Below are 22,883 nucleotides of genomic sequence, written 5' to 3' on the forward strand. Positions count from 1 at the left end.
GAATCAGGACTTAAAGCAGGGGTGTCAAACGTACGTAAATGAAAGAAACTGCTGTTCTCAATGTGTCCACTAGATGTCGCAATAGCAATTCTTTGTATCTTTGTAGATGATGCTACATATTAGAGATGTGCGGATAGGCAATTATTTCATCCGCAACTGCATCACAAAAGTCGTCATCCACCCGCCATCCACCGGAACTAACATTTTATCAAATCCACACCCGCCCGCCACCCGCCAGCCGCCACCCGCCCGTTGTTATGTATCTAATATAGACGATGCAAGGCATTAGTGAGGTTAGAAAGCTTTTGCCTGTTAAAGAAAGGAGACTGATCCAATGGAGCAGAGACATTCAATGCGTGCCACGCATTAATATATCTTGGCCACGCATTGGTGGCTAAGAGATATTAATGCGTGATAATATTATTTATCATTATTATAATATTATTGTCATTTCCATTAAGAAAGTGTTGACTATTGTTGCCAATGCCCTCAGATAGTGCGTTTCTCACACTTTGTGTGCGCAGTTGCAGCAAGCAGAACGAGGCTTTTAAGAAGTTAAAAAAATGTTTTAGAAAGACTAGGCCTATATTTTCGTTAGGTAAAAAAAAAATTCTGAATTTTTTTCAATGAATATTAACTTGTTAACGTTATAATGCTCAAATAGGGACGAGGGCGGGGTGCACAGTGAAACAGTGAACAATTTCGCGACAAAGATGAACCTTTATTGATTGATCAGCAGCCATGACAAAATATCAGACAATCTCCATTGTCAACAACAGGCAGGAAAATAAAGATAAACACAGAGCCTATGTTCTAGGCATAGGCTCATACGTTTTTAAGTTGAAATAAAAAAAAAAATAAAAAATGTGCCTCATAAGCCTCAGGCTGTCAATCACACGCACAAACTTAAATTATGCAATAACATATGTATGTCATCCCTATTTAAACAAAAATAAATTAAATAAATAATAATAATAAATTACCTGCAACTTATTGGCCAAGGCAAATAGCTGAAGGGGGGAAATCAAACCCATCAGACTGCACTTTATCATCAAACTTGAATTATAATGAAAATAGACGGTCACGACAAACAAAGCAGGCTAAATAGCCTTACATTGTCGCCAATCGGAGATGCGCTTCACTTGAAAGCGAGGCCAAATAATTAACACACGGTAGTATATCTCGAATACAAAAAAACACAATAAACAACGCAATTGCCTTAATTCCTTTGCATTGTAGTGCGCCCAAACAACACGTAACCATCAAAATTATTTAGCTGACCGAACTCAATATAGGTTAGACATTGGCTTATTTGGTATAGCCTATAGGTAACGTAGACTAATTCGTTCAACATATCCAACCGTATGTCTACTTACTTTTTTTTTTGTTAGCACTATGCAGGAATAAAATGGCATCTACAGTGCCAGGATTCATGCGATAGCGCCTGGCCTCTAAAATGCGCCCTGCTGCGCTGAAGGAGCGCTCACTTGCGCCACTTGTTGCTGGGACGCATAGGATTCTCTTGGCAAGGTGTTGTAGTCGTGGGAATGATTGTCCTTGTTTCCCCCAAAAGGAAAGTAGATTTTCCTCTGCTGATCCGTCGAGATGGAAGTTTGTAGAGGAATAATCCTCTACTTCATCAACAAGCACAGGTGTATCCTCCTCCCATTCTTTGAAGTCAATCCTTTTCTTTTTCGGTGATGCACCATCAGCTCCACCTAAAGGACCAAAAAAATCTATACGTTTTTCGTATGTGGGTAACAACATTTAACTATGTATATATATTTCCGAATTGGTTCAACCGCCAACCGCCCGAATCTATTTACAATCTATTTTTTTGTCATGTCACCCGCCCGACCCGCGGATTATCCGCGGACTCCGCGGTTGTGTCCGCAAACCGCGCGTCTCTACTCCATATGTAAAAAAAAAACAACAACAAAAAACACATGATGTTAGTGCACAAGTTGAGGAAAATGAGCAAACTACCGTATTTTCTGCACTATAAGGCGCACCGGATTATAAGGCACACCTTCAATGAATGGCCTATTTTAAAGCTTTGTTCATATATAAGGCACACCGCATTATAAGGCGCATAGAATATACGCTACAGTAGAGGCTGGGGTTACGTTATGCATCCATTAGATGGAGCTGCGCTAAAAGGAATGTCGACAAAACAAATAGTGATTGTACTGACACTTCTACTTGCTGCTCTCCGTTCAACAACCCACTGTTCCAGTTTGTCCTCCAACTGTAGACATCTCGCTTTGTTCCCTCAGAAACTCTGTTTAGTCTTCTTTACTTGGCGCAGGTCGTCACGTTGCTTCCTCCACTTCCGCACCATTGATTCGTTAATGTTAAATGATCTCGCTGCTGCTCTATTCCCGTGTTCTACTGCGTGACTGATCGCCTTGAGTTTAAACCCTGCGTCGTAAGCGTGTCTCTTAATAGGAGCCATTTTTGGGTCTTTACGTAAAGTTTAGGTCTCGCAACTACGGGACTTCATTTTCCCCCATAGAAGAAGAAACGCTTTTTCTTCTACGGTAAGCAGCCGTAGAAGGGGGAAAATGAAGTCGCCGTAGTTACCGTAGTTGCAAGACCTGTTGTGGCTCAATATTGGTCCATATATAAGGCGCACCGGATTATAAGGCGCACTGTCAGCTTATGAGAAAATTTTAGGTTTTTAGGTACGCCTTATAGTGCGGAAAATACGGTACCTAAATAACATCTTGTAATTTGATTTTGATATTATTTTCTTATCTTGATAGATTGAAAATTAACATCAATGAGTAGTCTTGGGTTCAATCCCGGGCTCGGGATCTTTCTGTGTGGAGTTTGCATGTTCTCCCCGTGACTGCGTGGGTTCCCTCCGGGTACTCCGGCTTCCTCCCACTTCCAAAGACATGCACCTGGGGATAAGTTGATTGGCAACACTAAATTGGCCCTAGTGTGTGAATGTGAGTGTGAATGTTGTCTGTCTATCTGTGTTGGCCCTGCGATGAGGTGGCGACTTGTCCAGGGTGTACGCTGCCTTCCGCCCGATTGTAGCTGAGATAGGCTCCAGCGCCCCCCGCGACCCCAAAGGGAATAAGCGGTAGAAAATGGATGGATGGATGGAGTTCACTGATGAACATTATAATAATGTATTCAAAAAGAATAAATAACGACAAATAAAGATAGAATACTATTAACCGCAACATGTAAGTGTAAAATAAACCCAAAAACATTATGATTTGTACATTTTCAGAATGTGCTTGTTCTATTTTTAAACAAAGAAAACAATCTGAAGTTGTCTTTATTTTTAAGTTATCATGCCAGGATTTTACCAGCCCGGCCCACTTGGGAGTAGATTTTTGTCGATGTGGCCCCCCGATCTAAAATGAGTTTGACACCCCTGACTTAAAGTAAAGAAGACGAAGGCGTATATACTACATACCTGCCAACTACTCCGGTTTTCCCGTAATTAGTACGGTTTTCATCAACCTATTCCGGGTTACGGTTGCAGTGATAAAAAATAATTTTTTTCATTAATTAAAAAAAAATAAAAAAAATAAAGTTTTATTCACGAAATCGCGTAACAACAATGACAATCGACACTGCTTCCCGTAACTTCCTATCGAGCCATTCCGAATGCCATGCGCGAGGCTATTTATAGCACCGCTGCCAAGCACGAGGCACCAGTTGCCATTGTTTCCAAACGAGCGAACGATCATGGGATCAGCCGGAGAAAAATCGCAAACGAGTTATTTCTGTTGAAAAGTTAAAATGATTACATTAGAGATGTGATGTGCCACTTTTCAAGTGTCTGATGGCTTAAATTAATTTTCATTAATTTTTCATATTTTGAATTCTTTTGAAAGGCTTACAAAAGAACTACATTTGAATTGTAATTCCATGCTATTGACAGGACTATTAATTTTAATGAAGTTAGCTTACCATGTTTACAGTATGATAATTGTGATAGAAATGTGAATTTTAGGCACAGAATATTTTTCACAATTGAACAAGGCAGTAGATTATACAAGCTTGGACAGAAAGTTAATAATGACACCAATTTTTTTTTTAATGGAATTGTTTAGTACTGTTTTACCATTTGTTTACTGTAAAAAGTGTTTGTACTGTTTATACTTTCAATTAACAAATTGAAGTCTTGTGAAAGGTTGACAGGATAACTGGCATTAATTGTCAAAATAATTTCAAACTATTGAAGTTAGCTTACAGAATAAACATGTCAATCAACCCATATGATTTTTGCTGTAATATTTTTGTTTTGAAAAGTCACTGTGACTGATAGAAAAGTGATGGTTTTAGCAACATTTTAACCTGTCTGAATGCTAATAATCACTGGCTACTAGGTTTTTCTGATTTCAAAAGTTGGCAGGTATGATACTATAATGTTTGATATAAGTGTGTATATTCTGGGCTTTATTTAGCTATCATTATTCAAAAGGTTTTTGCTTCGTCTAAACTCTGCATTTATTTTATACAGTATTTTACAGTCATACCAAGGGCTGCAGGTATGGGTTATTTTTAGGGATGTCCGATAATGGCTTTTTGCCGATATCCGATATTCCGATAGTGTCCAACTCTCTAATTACCGATACCGATATCAACCGATATATGCAGTCGTGGAATTAACACATTATTATGCCTAATTTGGACAACCAGATAAGATAAATAAATTAAAAACATTTTCTTGAATAAAAAAGAAAGTAAAACAATATAAAAACAGTTACATAGAAACTAGTAATTAATGAAAATGAGTAAAATTAACTGTTAAAGGTTAGTACTATTAGTGGACCAGCAGCACGCACAATCATGTGTGCTTATGGACTGTATCCCTTGCAGACTGTATTGATATATATTTATATATAATGTAGGAACCACAATATTAATAACAGAAAGAAACAACCCTTTTGTGTGAATGAGTGTGAATGGGGGAGGGAGGTTTTTTGGGTTAGTGCACTAATTGTAAGTGTATATTGTGTTTTTTATGTTGATTTAATAAAAATAAAAATAAAAAAAAGAAGAAGAAAAAACGATACTGATAATAAAAAAAAAACGATACCGATTTCCGATATTACATTTTAACGCATTTATCGGCCCTGACATCCCTAGTTATTTTAGTCATCGAAAAATAGTTTAAATTTGTTCGATAAATGGAATAATTGGATAAAACGCACTTTTTAGCCTCAATGCGTATATTGGGGAAATCAGTTGAAATAAACAGTTTTTCTGCTTGCCATAACTTTAATTATTTTTTTCCAGAATTGCATTAGAATTGCATTATTGCACTTTTAACATATGTACATTGATTAAATTAATACAACTCTACACTGTTTGCCATCACACAGATCAATCATGGCACCCACACACCACCGCTCTCATGTGCTCTCTATCGCAGCGGCCATGCAGAAACTGTCCGTGTATTTAACGTTCCGGGCACGTCATGTGGTCCATCCAGATTGTATCAATTCTTATTAGTTGCCCTTATTCAACGTTTAATCAAAGCTACAAAATATAAATCTTAAGTTTTTCTTTTATTGAATTAATGGGTTCATCAGTGCAGCCCTACATGTTGTGGTAGCATGGTCTTCTGTAAAAACAGAATTTTACAAAAGCCGGGGGGGGGGAAATCCCATTAGAAATAATGTACTGTAAATCCAATTACTGTGTTCCAGACACCCAAGCATATTAACACATTTTATATAGAGTATGTATAGTTTTACATGCAGAAAACAATGTGAAGTCATATGAATTATATGTGAATAAACCTTGCTTTCATTGACACCCAGTCCTTTTTGCAATTCATAGTCTTTGTATGCTCCAACATTAATTCAAGAATCTACAGTATTTCAATTTTTTTTTTGGAGTTGTATTATTAAGCATTGTAGTTGTTATTAATAACTGGTGAGAGGAACAATTGCATTGTTTATGACTTTGGGTCATGCTTTATGTATTTATATTAACACAAAATGTTACTTTTGAGTTACAACCAGAATTCTTGACAATCCAGAAAAGCATATTTTTTGGTATGTTGGTGATAATTAAAATTGTATGTGCAGTGTGTCCCAATCCTACTTTTTATGACAAAAAAGTTTAGTTGTAAAGTTAAAGTTAAAGTACCACTGATAGTCACACACACTAGGTGTGGTGAAATTCCCCTCTGCATTTTACCCATCCCCTTGTTCCACCCCCGGGGAGGTGAGGGGAGCAGTGAGCAGCAACGGTGGCCGCGCTCGGGAATCATTTTGGTGATTTAACCCCCAATTCCAACCCTTGATGCTGAGTGCCAAGCAGGGAGGTAATGGGTCCCATTGTTGTAGTCTTTGGTATGAACTCACGACCTACCGATCTCAGGGCGGACACCCTAACTACAAGGCCACTGAACAGGAAAACAAAGGGAAGTCATATGAAATGTATGTGAAGATATCTTGCTTTCATTAACACACAGCCAATGATTGTCACACACACTACCGGCCGAGTCATACCAAAGACTATTCAATGGGATCCATTACCTCCCTGCTTGGCACTCAGCATCAAGGGTTGGAATTGGGGGTTAAATCACCAAAAATGATACGTTAGCTCACTGTGTGTGTGTGTGTGTGTGTGTGTGTGTGTGTGTGTGTGTGTGTGTGTGTGTGTGTGTGTGTGTGTGTGTTACGGACAGCAAAGCCCTGTCTGTCTGAGAGAAAGACAAGCATTATTGACCGACAGTTAACAACTAAGTTATTTCACTTTACCTTTTTCTGTGTTGATTGAGCTGTGTTGAAGCAGCAAAAAATGACCTTTTGTTAAATGAAGAGTTTCTGTCTAATAGTTGATATAATAATGTAACTGCATCATAAAGCCTACATGAACTCCATGGTGTTCAGGGATGAATAGTCTCTCCTATTGTTATTGTACTATTGTTTCAGCTATAGTTACATTAATCATTAGTAATGTAGCAGCCTAGTTTTGAATGGCAGGGTCCCTGCTATCAAAAATCTACAGTATTTCAATATTTTCTGCAGTTTTATTATTACCTTTGAATTACAACCAGAAGTCTTGACAATCCAGAAAAGCATACTGTGTATTTTTTGGTATGTTGGTGATAATTAAGATTTTATGTGTCCCAATCCTACTTTTTATGACAAAAATATTGGTCAGTTTATTTGTAAAAATATATAAAATCAAAGCCCAAATACAGGCGAAATGTCGAAATGTCCGCGAAAACGAGGAAATCCAAAAAATTTTAAACATTAATTTTCGCGTCAAAATATCACTTTTGTGTCTGTTTTTAATGAAATATTAAAAAAAATAGGATTTGTTAAAAAAGTCGCCTGCACTGAATTGCAGGACAGGGTTGATCAAGGGCGCCGAAACAAGCTCGCCCGTTAGCAAAGATAGCATCATCTCGCTAGCTTGTGTTAGCTCTCCAAGCCACAATGTTGACCGCTTTCTACTTTGCTGCTAAACATATTTGGATGATTACAATCCGAACCAGTTGTAGTTCTAGAGCGTTTTTTTGCCTGCGAGAAGGTATATTTTTGACCTGACTGATGTAAACAATTGTCACCGATTCTGTTCATAACTTTTATGGACAGAATTTCTAGGCGCAGTCAAGGCGTTGAGGGGATCTGGTTTGGTGGCTGCAGGATTAGGTCTCTGCTTTTTGCAGATGATGTGGTCCTGATGACTTCATCTGGCCAGGATCTTCTGCTCTCACTGGATCGGTTCGCAGCTGAGTGTGAAGCGACTGGGATGAGAATCAGCACCTCCAAGTCCGAGTCCATGGTTCTCGCCCGGAAAAGGGTGGAGTGCCATCTCCGGGTTGGGGAGGAGATCTTGCCCCAAGTGGAGGAGTTCAAGTACCTCGGAGTCTTGTTCACGAGTGAGGGAAGAGTGGATCGTGAGATCGACAGGCGGATCGGTGCGGCGTCTTCAGTAATGCGGACGCTGTATCGATCCGTTGTGGTGAAGAAGGAGCTGAGCCGGAAGGCAAAGCTCTCAATTTACCGGTCGATCTACGTTCCCATCCTCACCTATGGTCATGAGCTTTGGGTTATGACCGAAAGGACAAGATCACGGGTACAAGCGGCCGAAATGAGTTTCCTCCGCCGGGTGGCGGGGCTCTCCCTTAGAGATAGGGTGAGAAGCTCTGCCATCCGGGAGGAGCTCAAAGTAAAGCCGCTGCTCCTCCACATCGAGAGGAGCCAGATGAGGTGGTTCGGGCATCTGGTCAGGATGCCACCCGAACGCCTCCCTAGGGAGGTGTTTGGGGCACGTCCGACCGGTAGGAGGCCGCGGGGAAGACCCAGGACACGTTGGGAAGACTATGTCTCCCGGCTGGCCTGGGAACGCCTCGGGGTCCCACAGGAAGAACTGGACGAAGTGGCTGGGGAGAGGGAAGTCTGGGCTTCCCTGCTTAGGCTGCTGCCCCCGCGACGCGACCTCGGATAAGCGGAAGAAGATGGATGGATGGACGGATGGATGGATTATGTAAACAAAGGTTACAACACCGGAAGTATATTACTGGAGGGGGTGTGGCTACAGGATAGAGTTGCCAAATGGGAACAGTTTTTTGCATGCCATTCCATTTTCTACCGCTTATTCCCTTCGGGGTCGCGGGGGGCGCTGGAGCCTATCTCAGCTACAATCGGGCAGAAGGCGGGGTACACCCTGGACAAGTCGCCACCTCATCGCAGGGCCAACACAGATAGACGTACAACATTCACACTCACATTCACACACTAGGGCCAATTTTAGTGTTGCCAATCAACCTATCCCCAGGTGCATGTCTTTGGAGGTGGGAGGAAGCCGGAGTACCCGGAGGGAACCCACGCAGTCACGGGGAGAACATGCATGCATGTTATAGAATTTTACATTACATTTTGTATGATAATAATGTTAGCAAATTATTACCTAAAAAAAATATGTGGTACATTACATGGTCCATGTAAGTGTCCAAAAGACAGCTAGAAGAGGTTAGTTGATGAGAATCTAAAGGTAAAATATAGTGTAGAAATGCACACATTTGCAGGAAATGTAGTCTTAATTTTCAAAATTTTCTTTTGGGGTTTGCGTGGCCGATATAAATGTTCCTCTTTTTTTTCTCAAAGGGTGCTCACATGAATAGGTTTGTCAATTTTAGCAATTGTATACTGCCTTGCTTTGTGCTAGGGGGAGAAAAATAAATGGAATGGGTTGGAATGCAAAGATAAATAATGCATCCGGTTGGGCTGTGGAATTGCAAGATTCAAGCCCCCCCAGAGTCAGACCCCACTGTTCTCTCCTTGATTAGCCTCGTAAGAAAGAAACACAGGGGCAGCTTCAATATCTGGGCTGAGTCTTGAGGAGCCTTCCTCGGTCTTGGCAAGCGTGCATCACCAACCCGAGGCTGAGAAAGCAGCGCTCTAGGAAGAGCTTAGCATCTTACCAGCGGCAGCAGCATCTCTGAGGAAAGCAGGCACAGAGGGGGCTAAATCTTTTTCACCTGACAGCCCGCCCACAGAAAATCCCATCAAGGCACGGTGCCGACTGGACCGCAGCAGAGGCAGATTGTCATATTATTATAAGTTTTTGTTTTAAGTGAAATGCTGCCAGATAAGGCCGATGCTCCTGTGACACTTCAGTGAGCACCCCAGAAAGCCATTTGTTGAGGTTGTTATGCACTCACAGTGATCTCAACTTTCCTCCGCAGGGCTCTTACTGGGCCATTGACACTAACCCGAAGGAGGACGCCCTGCCCACTCGGCCAAAGAAGAGGCCACGGTCTGGAGAGCGGGTAAGTGTGATGCCAAAAACTCTTCAGCTGCAACATTAGGTACTTAATAGTCCAATGTGACAATACACAAATACGCTTTACAAAGATGACAACGCTGGGTTTTGATTGACATTATCAGTCTTGGTGTTGTTAGACCAGGGGTGTCAAACTCATTTTAGATCGAGGGCCACATGGAGAAAAATCTACTCCCAAGTGGGCCGGACTGGTAAAATCACGTCCCAAACACGTTGTGTTTTATACAAGATAATTTACTTTTGAAGTGTCAACTGTTAAGTCTTGATAATACATTATATTTATTATCATTAATACTCTTTTGTATTACGAATATCGTTTTGTGATTGTTTTATATGTATATCCCTAGACCAGCGGTCGGCAACCCGCGGCTCTAGAGCCGCATGCGGCTCTTTAGCGCCGCCCTAGTGGCTCTCTGGAGCTTTTTCAGAAATGTATGAAAAATGGAAAAAGATGAGGAGAAAAAAAATCTATTTTTTGTTTTAATATGGTTTCTGTAGGAGGACAAACATGACACAAACCTCCCTAATTGTTATAAAGCACACTGTTTATTTTAAACATGCTTGCTTCACTGATTCGAGTATTTGGCGAGCGCCGTTTTGTCCTACTAATTTTGACGGTCCTTGAACTCACCGTAGTTTGTTTACATGTATAACTTTCTCCGACTTTCTAGGACGTGTTTTATGCCACTTCTTTTTCTGTCTCATTTTGTCCACCAAACTTTTAAGGTTGTGCATGAAAGGTGAGTTTTGTTGATGTTATTGACTTGTTGGAGTGCTAATCAGACATATTTGGTCACTGCATGACTGCAAGCTAATCGATGCTAACATGCTATTTAGGCTAGCTATATGTACATATTGCATCATAATGCCTCATTTGTAGCTATATTTGAGGTCATTTAGTTTCCTTTAAGTCCTCTTAATTCAATTTATATCTCATGACACACTATCTGTATGTAATATGGCTTTTAATTTTTTGCGGCTCCAGACAGATTTTTTTTTTGTATTTTTGGTCCAATATGGCTCTTTCAACATTTTGGGTTGCCGACCCCTGCCCTAGACCTTTATGTAATATGTAGACGAGAGTAGATGGCAGCATTATTTGTGCAAGGTAAAGAAGGATGATTTTGTTTTTAAGAATGTGCATTTGTGAATTCAAGCAATTACTGTCAAATGTCGTCAGGCAATGTAGCTTCCCACACTTGAAAAAAGAAAGAACTTCAAACTTGACCGGATTCCACTCAATATTTTATTTGCAGACAATGGTGGGGTATGGGAATAAAGATGATATTGACAGAGAATTTTTTTTTTTTTTTAAATAAATAAATAAAAAACAAAAAACAAAAAAATCACGTCTCAATAATTAAAAACATTTTTTTATTTGTTTAAAAAAAGAACAAGCACATTCTGAAAATGTACAAATCATAAAGTTGATGGGGTTTTTTTACACTTACATGTTGCGGTTAATAGTATTCAAGGTTCAAAGGTTTTATTCGTCACATGCAGAATACACCACAGTAAAATGCTTTTTTCCATGCTCTTCTATCTTTATTTGTCGTTATATATAGTTTCTGAATAAATGATGTGATAATGTTCATCAGTCAACTCATTGGTGTTCATTTTCAATCCATCAAGATAAAAAAAAGTATCAAAATCAAATTACAGTATGTTATTTATGTAGTTTGATCATTTTCCTCGACTGATGTATTAAAAACATGTAGTTTATTTTGTACATATTTCTACAAAGATACAAAGAATTGCTATTGTGACATCCAGTAGACATATTTAGAACAGCTGTTTCTATCATTCAAAAATTTCAGGTTAATTTTTATATTTGGCAAACTCATCCCGCGGGCCGGATAAAACCTGTTCGCGGGCCTTAACCGGCCCTCGGGCCATACGTTTGACACCCCTGTGTTAGACAGGAGTACCTCAACTTACCAGTTGAAAGTACCAGTGGAGTGGAAAAACAAATTGCCTCGATATTGAAACTATTGTTATACACATCTGATTTATGACACCTTAAGACTTCCAAAGTTTGCGAATAAATATATATAAACAAAATAGTATCAATCCCACAGAGATTCCTGAGCCATTTTGAGAGATAATGAGGACGCCAATCATGTGATGTCGTGGTAGGAACCAAAGATCCCTTCCCCATCAACAACGATGCTAATCAAGCAGACTTTATGAGAGCCCACAACCCTTATTTTTAAATTATGATCCAGGACCGGATATTTTTGAGCCCGAACACAAAGAGGATGAGCTATAAGTTTTAGAAGCCGACTGCTACCCGGCCGATGCAGCTTTATTCTGACACTACCATCGACAGCATTGCTAGGAGCTAAACATGCAAACTCACCATAATAAAACAAACACTTACTGTACAATTTCCACTCTCGCTGGTATGCCGACTGACTGGACGCTCACATACAGTAATTCCGTTTGGATGAATAATTCATCGCAGTCCTCACGAAGAGTTAAAATAAGTTCCTGCAGGAAGCGTATTTTGGGGTCTGTTTTGCCATCTCAAGGGGATGTGAAAGTCAACCAGCCTGTCTGTCCATGACCACATTTGTTGACTACATTTATTGATTTATTGGAGTTTACTTATTTGCATGCAATGTACAATGCTACATTTTGGTTTACAGAAGTATTTTCTCCAAGCAGAAATATTGCCTCCCAGAGGAAGCTCTTAATATAGTTCTTAAAAATTGTTGTATAAAAAGTACAATTTATATCTGATCCAAAAAAAAAACCTTATACAAATTAGAATTTTGCTAAGAGTAAAATGCATGCAGATGTATGCAGTGTATTTTCAAACTACTAGTTTTTGCTCAAATAAAAGCAAAACTTGTTTTGATTTACCGCTGTCATTTGTATTACCGTATTTTCCGCGCCATAGGGCGCACCGGATTAAAAGGCGCACTGCCGATGAATGGTCTATTTTTGATCTTTTTTCATATATATGGCGCACCGGATTATAGGGCGCATTAAAGGAGTCTTTTTTTTTTTTTCCCTAAATTTAAAACTCTTCCTTGTGGTCTACATAACATGTAATGGTGGTTATTTGCTCAAAATGTTGCATAGATTATGTTTTACAGATCCTCTTCAAGCCTCGTATTTTTAATGCGCCGACAATCCATCAAGCGGTGCGGTTTCATAGCTTACCAAAGTCGTAGTAAAACATTTTGATATATTTTTGAGCGCCGTATGTAATGTTCTATATTTTCAATGGAACATATAAAATGTTGGTGTTGTTTACTTGAGACATATTGCCATCATAGTGCAGTCTACACATATCTCTTATGTTTGACTGCCATCTACTGGTCACACTTATCATTACACAATGTACCAAATAAAATAGCTTCGAGGTCGGTAAGCTCAACCAAACTTATTCCTTACATTAGGCGCACCGGGTTATAAGGCGCACTGTCGAGTTTTGAGGGGAAAAAATGATTTTAAGTGCGCCTTATAGTCCAGAAAATACGGTATTTGGTTTCTTTAAAAAGTGGGGGGGGGGAAAAACGCATATTTTGTTAGAGAAATCTGAGATTTTGTTTCTAGGCCGATATTATAAATACGTGTATTCAATTTTTGTACGCCATTGCTTTTTTTTTTAGGATTCTAATTTCGTCAAAGGTTTGCCCCATATGTACTACTGTCTCAGTTAGCATGCAGCCAAATGAATATGTATTATACTTTTACTGACCATTCTTTATACAAACACACGCTGTCGTTAAAAGTTTATCTCCAGTATAGTTTACATAACTGCCTCTCCATGAGGCCTCTCTCTGGCCTGTCATCAAGTGGCTACCTTATTAATAAACGATGCCCCCCAGCAGCCATCACACACACACACAATATTCTCTACTCTGTTTTTGCAACAAACATCAATTAATGCAGAAGTGGCACCCTTGAGCTTTTTAATTATGGATACCTTTCGTCCAGCGGTGCAGTGTGAGCCGCTCAGATTGAACACGGCCTCGGGCCGTCCCAGCTGTGCGACCTCGAGAAGGCTTCCTACGATGTGGTTGAGCAGAGTCCGCATGGAAGATCAAACCGTGTTTTTTTTTTTTTGGGGGGGTGGGGGGCAAATTTGTCCGCATGATAATCGTGATGATGTTGAAACGGCATAAAACACTTGACACGCTCTTGATGGGACTGACTCTAAACATGGAAAGAAAAATACTGTCATGTTAAAAAAAATAAACACACCTAAATGACGTATGTGGCGCTCCTTATGGGTTGTGTTAAGAATGCTCGCATACATGTGGTTAGGCCTGAGCGATATGACCTAAAAAAAAAAAATATATATATATATATATATATATATATATATATATATATATATATATATATATATATAATTTTTTGTGATTTTTTTTTTTTTCACTGCTTCTTAACGAAACCATTAAATACAAATAACAAGTTTTGCTTTTATTTGATCAAAAACTAGTAGTTTTAAAGTACAGAAACAATGCTACAATTCACATGAACATACACTGACTGCATCTTACTCTTTGCAAAATTAAAATTTTTCGAAGTTTTTTTTTTTTTCAGAACCTATACAAATTGCACTTTACCATACCATATCTGAGTTATTGTGCAGAAATATGGGGAAACAACTAGGGATGTCCCGATCCAGGTTTTTGCACTTCTGATCCGATACCGATATTGTTTTTGCACTTCTGATCCGATACCGATACTGACCGATACCGATACTGGCCTATCCGAGCATGTATTAAAGTTTAAAGTTATTTAGCCTACCGGTACTTAGTTGTCAGAATCATGTTGAAAAGGGTTTTAGTACTCTTGATAACAACTAGCCAGCTGAATTAGGGGAGTTTGAATAATACACAATGGTTGGTAACAAGAAACTGACCTGTTTATTCAAGGATAAACACAAAATAGACAAAATTATACATGACAAACAGAAATGGCATCATTGAAACTAGGGCTGGGCGATATGGCCTTTTTTTAATATTGCGATATTTTAAGGCCATATTGCGATACACGATATATATCTCGATATTTTGCCTTAGCCTTGAATGAACACTTGATGCATATAATCACAGCAGTATGATGATTCTATGTGTTTTGATTGATTGATTGAGACTTTTATTAGTAGGTTGCACAGTGAAGTACATATTCCGTACAATTGACCACTAAATGGTAACACCCGAATAAGTTTTTCAACTTGTTTAAGTCGGGGTCCACTTAAATTGATTCATGATACAGATATATACTATCATCATAATACAGTCATCACACAAGATAATCACATTGAATTATTTACATTATTTATAATCCGTAGTGTGGAGGGGGGCGCCGGATGTAAGTGTCAAAAAGACAGCCAAAAGAGTTTGATATGAGAATAAATCTAAAGTTAAAATATAGGGTAGAAATGCACCCATTTGCAGGAAATGTAGTCTTGATTTTCAAAATTTTCTTTCAAGGCTTGCATGTCTACATTAAAACATTTGTCTTCATACTGCATTAATATATGCTACTTTTAAACTTTCATGCAGAGAAGGAAATCACAACTAAATAGATCACTAATTTTTTCAGACGGTGTTGATCTGGAAATTTTTGCCTCTGCATTTTGATGGTGTGGGCGTGTGGCACCGAACGGAGATAAGCGTCTCGACAGACATTACAATATTTGAACAATGATGACGAAAACGGTTTTCTCTGTCGTGTCCGTGTGTCGAAAATTGTTATGCGCTTATTTTTTTATTTGATTTTGTGCGTGGCATAGATTTGCCGTGCGCAGAGGACGTTTGAGCAGGTGCGCACCTTAGCGGCTGCGCTAGCATCACAGCTAACGTTAGCCATGCTGCTACCTCTCTGCTCGGGGAGGACGTATACGTATGTGACGTATGACGTGACAGTATGTGACGTGTGTAAGAAGGTGCGCTCGCTGTCTGTGAGAGGGAGACACAGAAGAGAGTGAGAAGAGCCTGTCGTGTAATGCCAGCAGCTAAAAGCAACTGCGTGAGATTCCACAGACCTGTGGATGTTGAAGGTGTGCTGGAAAATGCGGAACGGAAATTACGGAGCAGCAGAAAAGTGGAATGTATTATTTAAATCGGTGCGTTGGAAAACACGGACCGGAGTTTTTTTTAATCTGGATCTGGATCTGCATTTTCCCATGCCTTGCCGATACGCATTTTTTGGCAAATATCGGCGGCCGATCCGATCCAAATATCGGATCGGGACATCCCTAGAAACAACTACAAATGTGCACTTCATTCACTAACTGTGTTACAAAAAAAATCAATTAGAATAATGCATAATGTTGAAAATAGAGAACATACAAACCATTTATTTATCGAATCACAAATATTGAAATTCAACGATTTGGTGCATTTGCAAACAGCTAAAATGATGTACAAAGCAAACTATAACCTTCTCAATAATCAATTAAAGCTTATTTAATCCTAACCCTTTTCATACCATAGCAATTTTATCCCATGTCCTTGTTCTCTGTAACAGAACAGTGAATAAATAAATAATATGCATACATACATACATATAGTAAGAAACAAATATTAAGTATAGTAAGTAACAAATATTAAATACATAAATAATCTTTATCTCAAAAGAAAAAAAAGGGTTCAAGATGTTCATCATAATTCTTGTTCTGTGTACTTTGTGAACACTTGTAGTTTGAACAGTCTCTTAAACTGAATCATATTGGTGCTTTGTTTGATTTCTTTGGTTAATCCATTCCATAATTTAATTCCACATACTGATATGCTAAAGGTTTTAAGTGTTGGACGAGCATACAAATGTTTTAAATTCAATTTTCCTCTAAGGTTATATTTCTCCTCTTTTGTTGAGAAGAATTGTTGTATATTATTGGGTAGCAGGTTATAGTTTGCTTTGTACATAAGTTTAGCTGTTAGCAAATGCACCAAATCGTTGAATTTCAATATTTTTGATTCAATAAAAAAAGTGTTTTTATATTATATCCAACATTATGTATTATTCTAACTGATCTTTTTTGTAACACCGTTAGTGAATGAAGTGCACTTTTGTAGTTGTTTCCCCATATTTCTAACAATAACTGAGATATGGTAACACTAGTGAGCAGTAAAGAATATGAAGTGATTTTTGGTCTACAACCTGTGGCTCTTTTGATGACTGCATCTGGCTCTCAGATCAATCTTAGCTGACATTGCTTAACACGATAAGTAATGAATAATTCATCTGGTAATCACAGTGTTAAAAATAACGTTCAAAATATAAAACATTCTCATGCATTTTAATCCATCCATCCGTTTTCTACCGCACCTGTTAATGGTAAGAAGTATTTTATTTATTATTGGTTAGCTTCAGAATAACAATGTTATTAAAAAGAATAAGAGACTTATTATACTCAAAAAATGTTGGTCTTACTTAAAAATGCACGCATTTAGTTGTATTCAGTGTTAAAAAATATTATATGGCTCTCACGGAAATACATTTTAAAATATTTGGCTTTCATGGCTCTCTCAGCCAAAAAGGTTCCCGACCCCTGGTCTACAACATGTTTTGCAGTGGTTAGCTTACAGATATACAGCCAGACAATATGTATAAATATAATATATTCTTCTTCTTCTAAATAATAATACATCATACATGTTGTAGGAAAGCTGTGTCTACTAATGCATGGTACAAAAGAATGTTTCTTCTGTCTCCTCTCCCCTGTCCATTTCCCGACAAGAAATTCCATTAAGAAGCTGTGAGTTTGGTAAATCTCATTTACTGTTTATCGCGAATTAAAAATGGTATTGTTGGCAGCCAATCCTCTTACAGTAAGCAGTTTGGTTTTTTTGCGCAAGAGTTATCCGTGTGTGTGTGTGTGTGTGTGTGTGTGTGTGTGTTTCGGGTGGGAGGTGCGGTTTGGGGATGAGGGCTGTCTCTTCTTGTCTTCCGGGGGAAGCGCTGTTCAAATGTGACCTAAATAAAGCGCCTGGTCTGGATGGCAACACAGGACTTGACAACAAATCCTACCTGCTCTGTGATGCTGCGTGTTTAATAATTGGCTAACGTCAGCTTATGTTTTTACCCCGACACCAACCCCAAACCCGACCCCCGCAGGCTTCCACGCCGTACAGCCTGGAGTCGGAGTCTTTGGGAATGGAGTGTATGATCTCTGGAAGTGCCTCTCCAACGCTGGCAATCAACACTGTGACTAACAAGGTACTACAGGCGGCCCTCCAGCCTCCAGCTCCAAACACACACCTGGCTACGCCGCTGCACCCTGACCCCGCCCACTTCCACAAACACCTACAGCATTGTTCCCCGCAGAGAGAAACACTCCACAGACACACACACGCACACACAGGCGCGCCTACAGCTTCTCTGCAACCCACACCAAAATACACAAGGAGGTACACTGCGGCACCTGATTCCTACACAACAACAGCTCGGCAACATGATGCCCACATTGATGTTTTGCAACATGAAACCTTCGCCATCAGGTATACACTAAACACACACACCTGAGGTGGAGGTTGCATGCCTGCTCACATCACACATGCTTTTCGCTGCAGGTTCTATCCTTACAGTAAAGTCTTTTGAATTTAGAATGATCTTTTCTCCATTGGAATTCATGGAAACTGACATAATCAGTTCCAGTGTCAAATGTGTATTAAAGATGGTTCGATCAGAGTTTTCTGCTGATTCCAATGCCGATCGTCCATGAGGGAGATCGGCCGATACCGATTGTTCATGGAAATTTGGGAATTTCTGGAAAAGGGGAATTTTGAGTGAAAAATGTGGAAAGTAGAGCGCGCCAAAATCTGAAGAAGAAGAAGTTGAATAATAAATACCGTATTTTTCCGACAGTAAGTGGCAGTTTTTTTCATGCGACTTATACTCAGGAGCGACTTATGTGTGAAATTATTAACACATTACCGTAAAATATCAAATAATATTATTTAGCTCATTCACGTAAGAGACTAGACGTATAAGATTTCATGGGATTTAGCCATTAGGAGTGACAGATTGTTTGGTAAATGTATAGCACGTTCTCAGTTGGTTATTTATGCCTCATATAACGTACACTTATTCAGCCTGTAGTTCACTATTCTTTATTTATTTTAAATTGCCTTTCAAATGTCTATTCTTGGTGTTGGGTTTTATCAAATACATTTCCCAAAAAAATGCGACTTATACTCCAGTGCGACTTATATATGTTTTTTTCCCTTCTTTATTATGCATTTTCGGCCGGTGCGGCTTATACTCCGGAGCGACTTACACTCCGAAAAATACGGTAATTGTTTGGGCAAAATAAAGTCAAAACTACACAATAACTAGATGAGGCAATTATTGAAGGAATTGCGTGTGAATGCTCCAATGCTGAAGTTGAACTGAAATGCTGACAGAATGTAGTATGAATGTAAGAATAGTTTCAATGGTTTGAATGTTGAAAATATTAAATTTCCAGGAAAAAACGGAATTTGGTTTGGAACTTGGGAAAATGTTAGTTGGATGTTGGAATGGTTTGAATAGGTTGAAAAATGGGGTGGTTGTGGAAGTTTAAAAAATGGATAATTCATTTTGAATGGGGAAAATGCCCCTAAAAACTGGGAATTTGAGGAAATCCGGGAATTTTTGATAAATGGTTGAAGGAGAGCACAGAATTTTGAACAGGTTGAATATTTTGGAGTTGGAACGGTTTGAATTGGATGAAAAATGTGGGAATTGTGTAACTTTGAAAAATGTCCCATTCATTTCAATAGGAATTTCATGGGAATTTCGGGAAAAGGGGAATTTTGGAGAAAATGTTAAGACTTGAATGTTCAGAATGAATTAAAATTGTTGGTGTTGGAATTCTTCAAATCGGTCTGGAAATGTTGAAGTTGTAACATTTTTATTTGAGAAATGGCATGAAGGAATTTCGGGAAAACTGGAAATTTTTAAAACATTGTCGGAGGTTCTTGGGCAGGAGATATTTCAGTCTTGTGCATACTAAATGAGCGTACAATAATTAAACCAATGTACTTTATAAATATACAGAACAATTCGACACAATATGACAAATACCTTGTTCAGCTAGCTAAATGTTCTTGCTGCTGCTGATGGCTCGCTCAAAGTCCTTTGCATGACTGGGCGAATGCAGGTCTCGCAACCTCCAATAGTAAACCAAAACCTCGCGAGAATAGCGGTGTAACAAAGGAAATAAATTGCCCTTTTTATAGTAAACAAAATGTGTCTTATTTACAAAAAATGTAGCATGAATTCACAACCATAATAATTTTCAACAAAAAATATTAACCCTTAAAACAAAAATATTAAGTGTAAGTTTCAACGACACTTACACTGTAATTTGTATTTTATTTGTACATGGTTAGTGTTAGTGTCAGTAGCAATATCAACACAGTATGTAAGCTAGTTTCTTATTGGTTTTCATTACATAGATACCGTATTTTTCGGACTATAAGTCGCAGTTTTTTTCTTAGTTTGGCCGGGGGTGCAACTTATACTCAGGAGCGACTTATGTGTGAAATTATTAACACATTACCGTAAAATATTAGGGATGCCCGATAATGGCTTTTTTGCCTATATCCGATATTCCGATATTGTCCAACTCTTAATTACCAGAGGTTGGTAGAGTAGCCAGAAATTGTACTCAAGTAAGAGTACTGTTACTTTAGAGATTTATTACTCAAGTAAAAGTAAGGAGTAGTCACCCAAATATTTACTTGAGTAAAAGTAAAAAGTATGTTGTGAAAAAACTACTCAAGTACTGAGTAACTGATGAGTAACATATACACACACACATATATATATATGTGTATATATATATATGTGTGTGTGTGTGTATATATATATATATATATATATATATATGTATATATATATATACACACACACACACATATATATATACACATATATATATATATACACATATATATATATATATATATATATATATACATACATTGATATATACAGTATATAATTTATATTTATTTATTTTGCCGTTTTTGTTTACATGTTAAAGGTGTTTTAATGAATATACATGCATGTTTAACACATATAGATTCCTTTATTTCATGAAAACAAGAATATAAGTTGGTGTATTACCTGATTCTGATGACTTGCATTGATTGTAATCAGACAGTAGTGCTGGTAACGTCCACGTTTTCAAATGGAGGAGAAAAAAAGTTCCTCCTTTCTGTCTAATACCACATGAAAGTGTTTGGTTTTTGGCATCTTATTCGTCCAGCTTCCATATTCGTTTTTATACACTTTACAAGAAATACATTGGCGGCAAACTCCGTAGCTTGCTAGCTTGCTAGCTTGTTTGCGCTGGCTTTCGGAGACTCTTATTTTGAAAGCGCAGGCGCGATGGAGCGGCACTTTTATTGTGAAGACAGGAACTGTGCAGTCAGTCTTTAGGCTTTTGACGGGATGTACGGTTGAAACAAAAAAGGGTATTTTTTCCTTCACACTTTTGATTGATTGATTGGAACTTTTATTAGTAGATTGCACAGCACAGTACATATTCCGTACAATTGACCACCCCAATAAGTTTTTCAACTTGTTTAAGTCAGGTCATGTGACCACCTGGCTCTGTTTGATTGGTCCAGCGTCACCGGTGACTGCATCTGATTGGTGGAACGGAGTGAACGTCACCAGTGACTGTATTTGTTGAAACACTATGGAGGTCTGTCTGACAAACCAAAACAAACAAAGCGTGCATTAACAGATCGATAAAAAATTAGTAGCGAGTAGCAAGCTGAATGTAGATAAAAGTAGCGTAGTAAAAGTAGCGTTTCTTCTCTATAAATATACTCAAGTAAAGGTAAAAGTATGTTGCATTAAAACTACTCTTAGAAGTACAATTTATCCCAAAAGTTACTCAAGTAGATGTAACGGAGTAAATGTAGCGCGTTACTACCCACCTCTGTTAATTACCGATACCGATATATACAGTCGTGGAATTAACACATTATTATGCCTAATTTGGACAACCAGGTATTGTGAAGATAAGGTCCTTTTTAAAAAAATAAAAATAAATAAATAAGATAAATAAATTAAAAACATTTTCTTGAATGAAAAAGAAAGTAAAACAATATAAAAACAGTTACATAGAAACTAGTAATTAATGAAAATGAGTAAAATTAACTGTTAAAGGTTAGTACTATTAGTGGACCAGCAGCACGCACAATCATGTGTGCTTACGGACTGTATCCCTTGCAGACTGTATTGATATATATTGATATATAATGTAGGAACCAGAATATTAATAACAGAAAGAAACAACCATTTTGTGTGAATGAGTGTAAATGGGGGAGGAAGGTTTTTTGGGTTGGTGCACTAATTGTAAGTGTATCTTGTGTTTTTTATGTTGATTTAATAAAAAAAAAATTAAAAACCAATACCGATAATTTCCGATATTGCATTTTAAAGCATTTATCGGCCGATAATATCAAATAATATTATTTAGCTCATTCACGTAAGAGACCGGACGTATAAGATTTCATGGGATTTAGCGATTAGGAGTGACAAATTGTTTGGTAAACGTATAGCATGTTCTATATGTTATAGTTATTTGAATGACTCTTACCATAATATGTTACGTTAACATACCAGGCACGTTCTCAGTTGGTTATTTATGCCTCATATAACGTACACTTATTCAGCCTGTTGTTCACTATTCTTTATTTATTTTAAATTGCCTTTCAAATGTCTATTCTTGGTGTTGGGTTTTATCAAATACATTTCCCAAAAAAATGCGACTTATACTCCAGTGCGACTTATATATGTTTTTTTTCCTTCTTTATTATGCATTTTCGGCCGGTGCGACTTATACTCCGGAGCGACTTACACTCCGAAAAATACGGTAATTGTTTGGGCAAAATAAAGTCAAAACTACACAATATCTAGATGAAGCAATTATTGAAGGAATTGCGTGTGAATGCTCCAATGCTGAAGTTGAACTGAAATGCTGACAGAATGTAGGATGAATGTAAGAATAGTTTCAATGGTTTGAATGTTGAAGAGATTGAATTTCCAGGAAAAAATGGAATTTGGTTTGGAACTTGGGAAAATGTTAGTTGGATGTTGGAATGGTTTGAATAGGTTGAAAAATGGGGGTATTGTGG

The 22,883-nt window shown here is 38.1% G+C and overlaps 1 protein-coding gene across 3 annotated transcripts in view; it reads left to right on the forward strand.

The window, feature by feature from the left end:
• foxj3 (forkhead box J3) overlaps positions 1-22,883 on the forward strand; it is a 362,845-nt gene that overhangs the window by 260,928 nt on the left and 79,034 nt on the right. For 2 of the 3 annotated variants that reach the window (XM_061939093.2, XM_061939101.2), the window contains exons 4-5: positions 9,680-9,763; positions 17,863-17,964. In XM_061939093.2, coding sequence (XP_061795077.1) covers positions 9,680-9,763; positions 17,863-17,964 — 186 coding nt within the window. The remainder of the gene's footprint in view (positions 1-9,679; positions 9,764-17,862; positions 17,965-22,883) is intronic. The other variant, XM_061939109.2, reaches the window with a different exon arrangement.

This window comes from Nerophis lumbriciformis, linkage group LG03 (genome assembly GCF_033978685.3).
Source record: "Nerophis lumbriciformis linkage group LG03, RoL_Nlum_v2.1, whole genome shotgun sequence".
NCBI lineage: Eukaryota > Metazoa > Chordata > Actinopteri > Syngnathiformes > Syngnathidae > Nerophis > Nerophis lumbriciformis.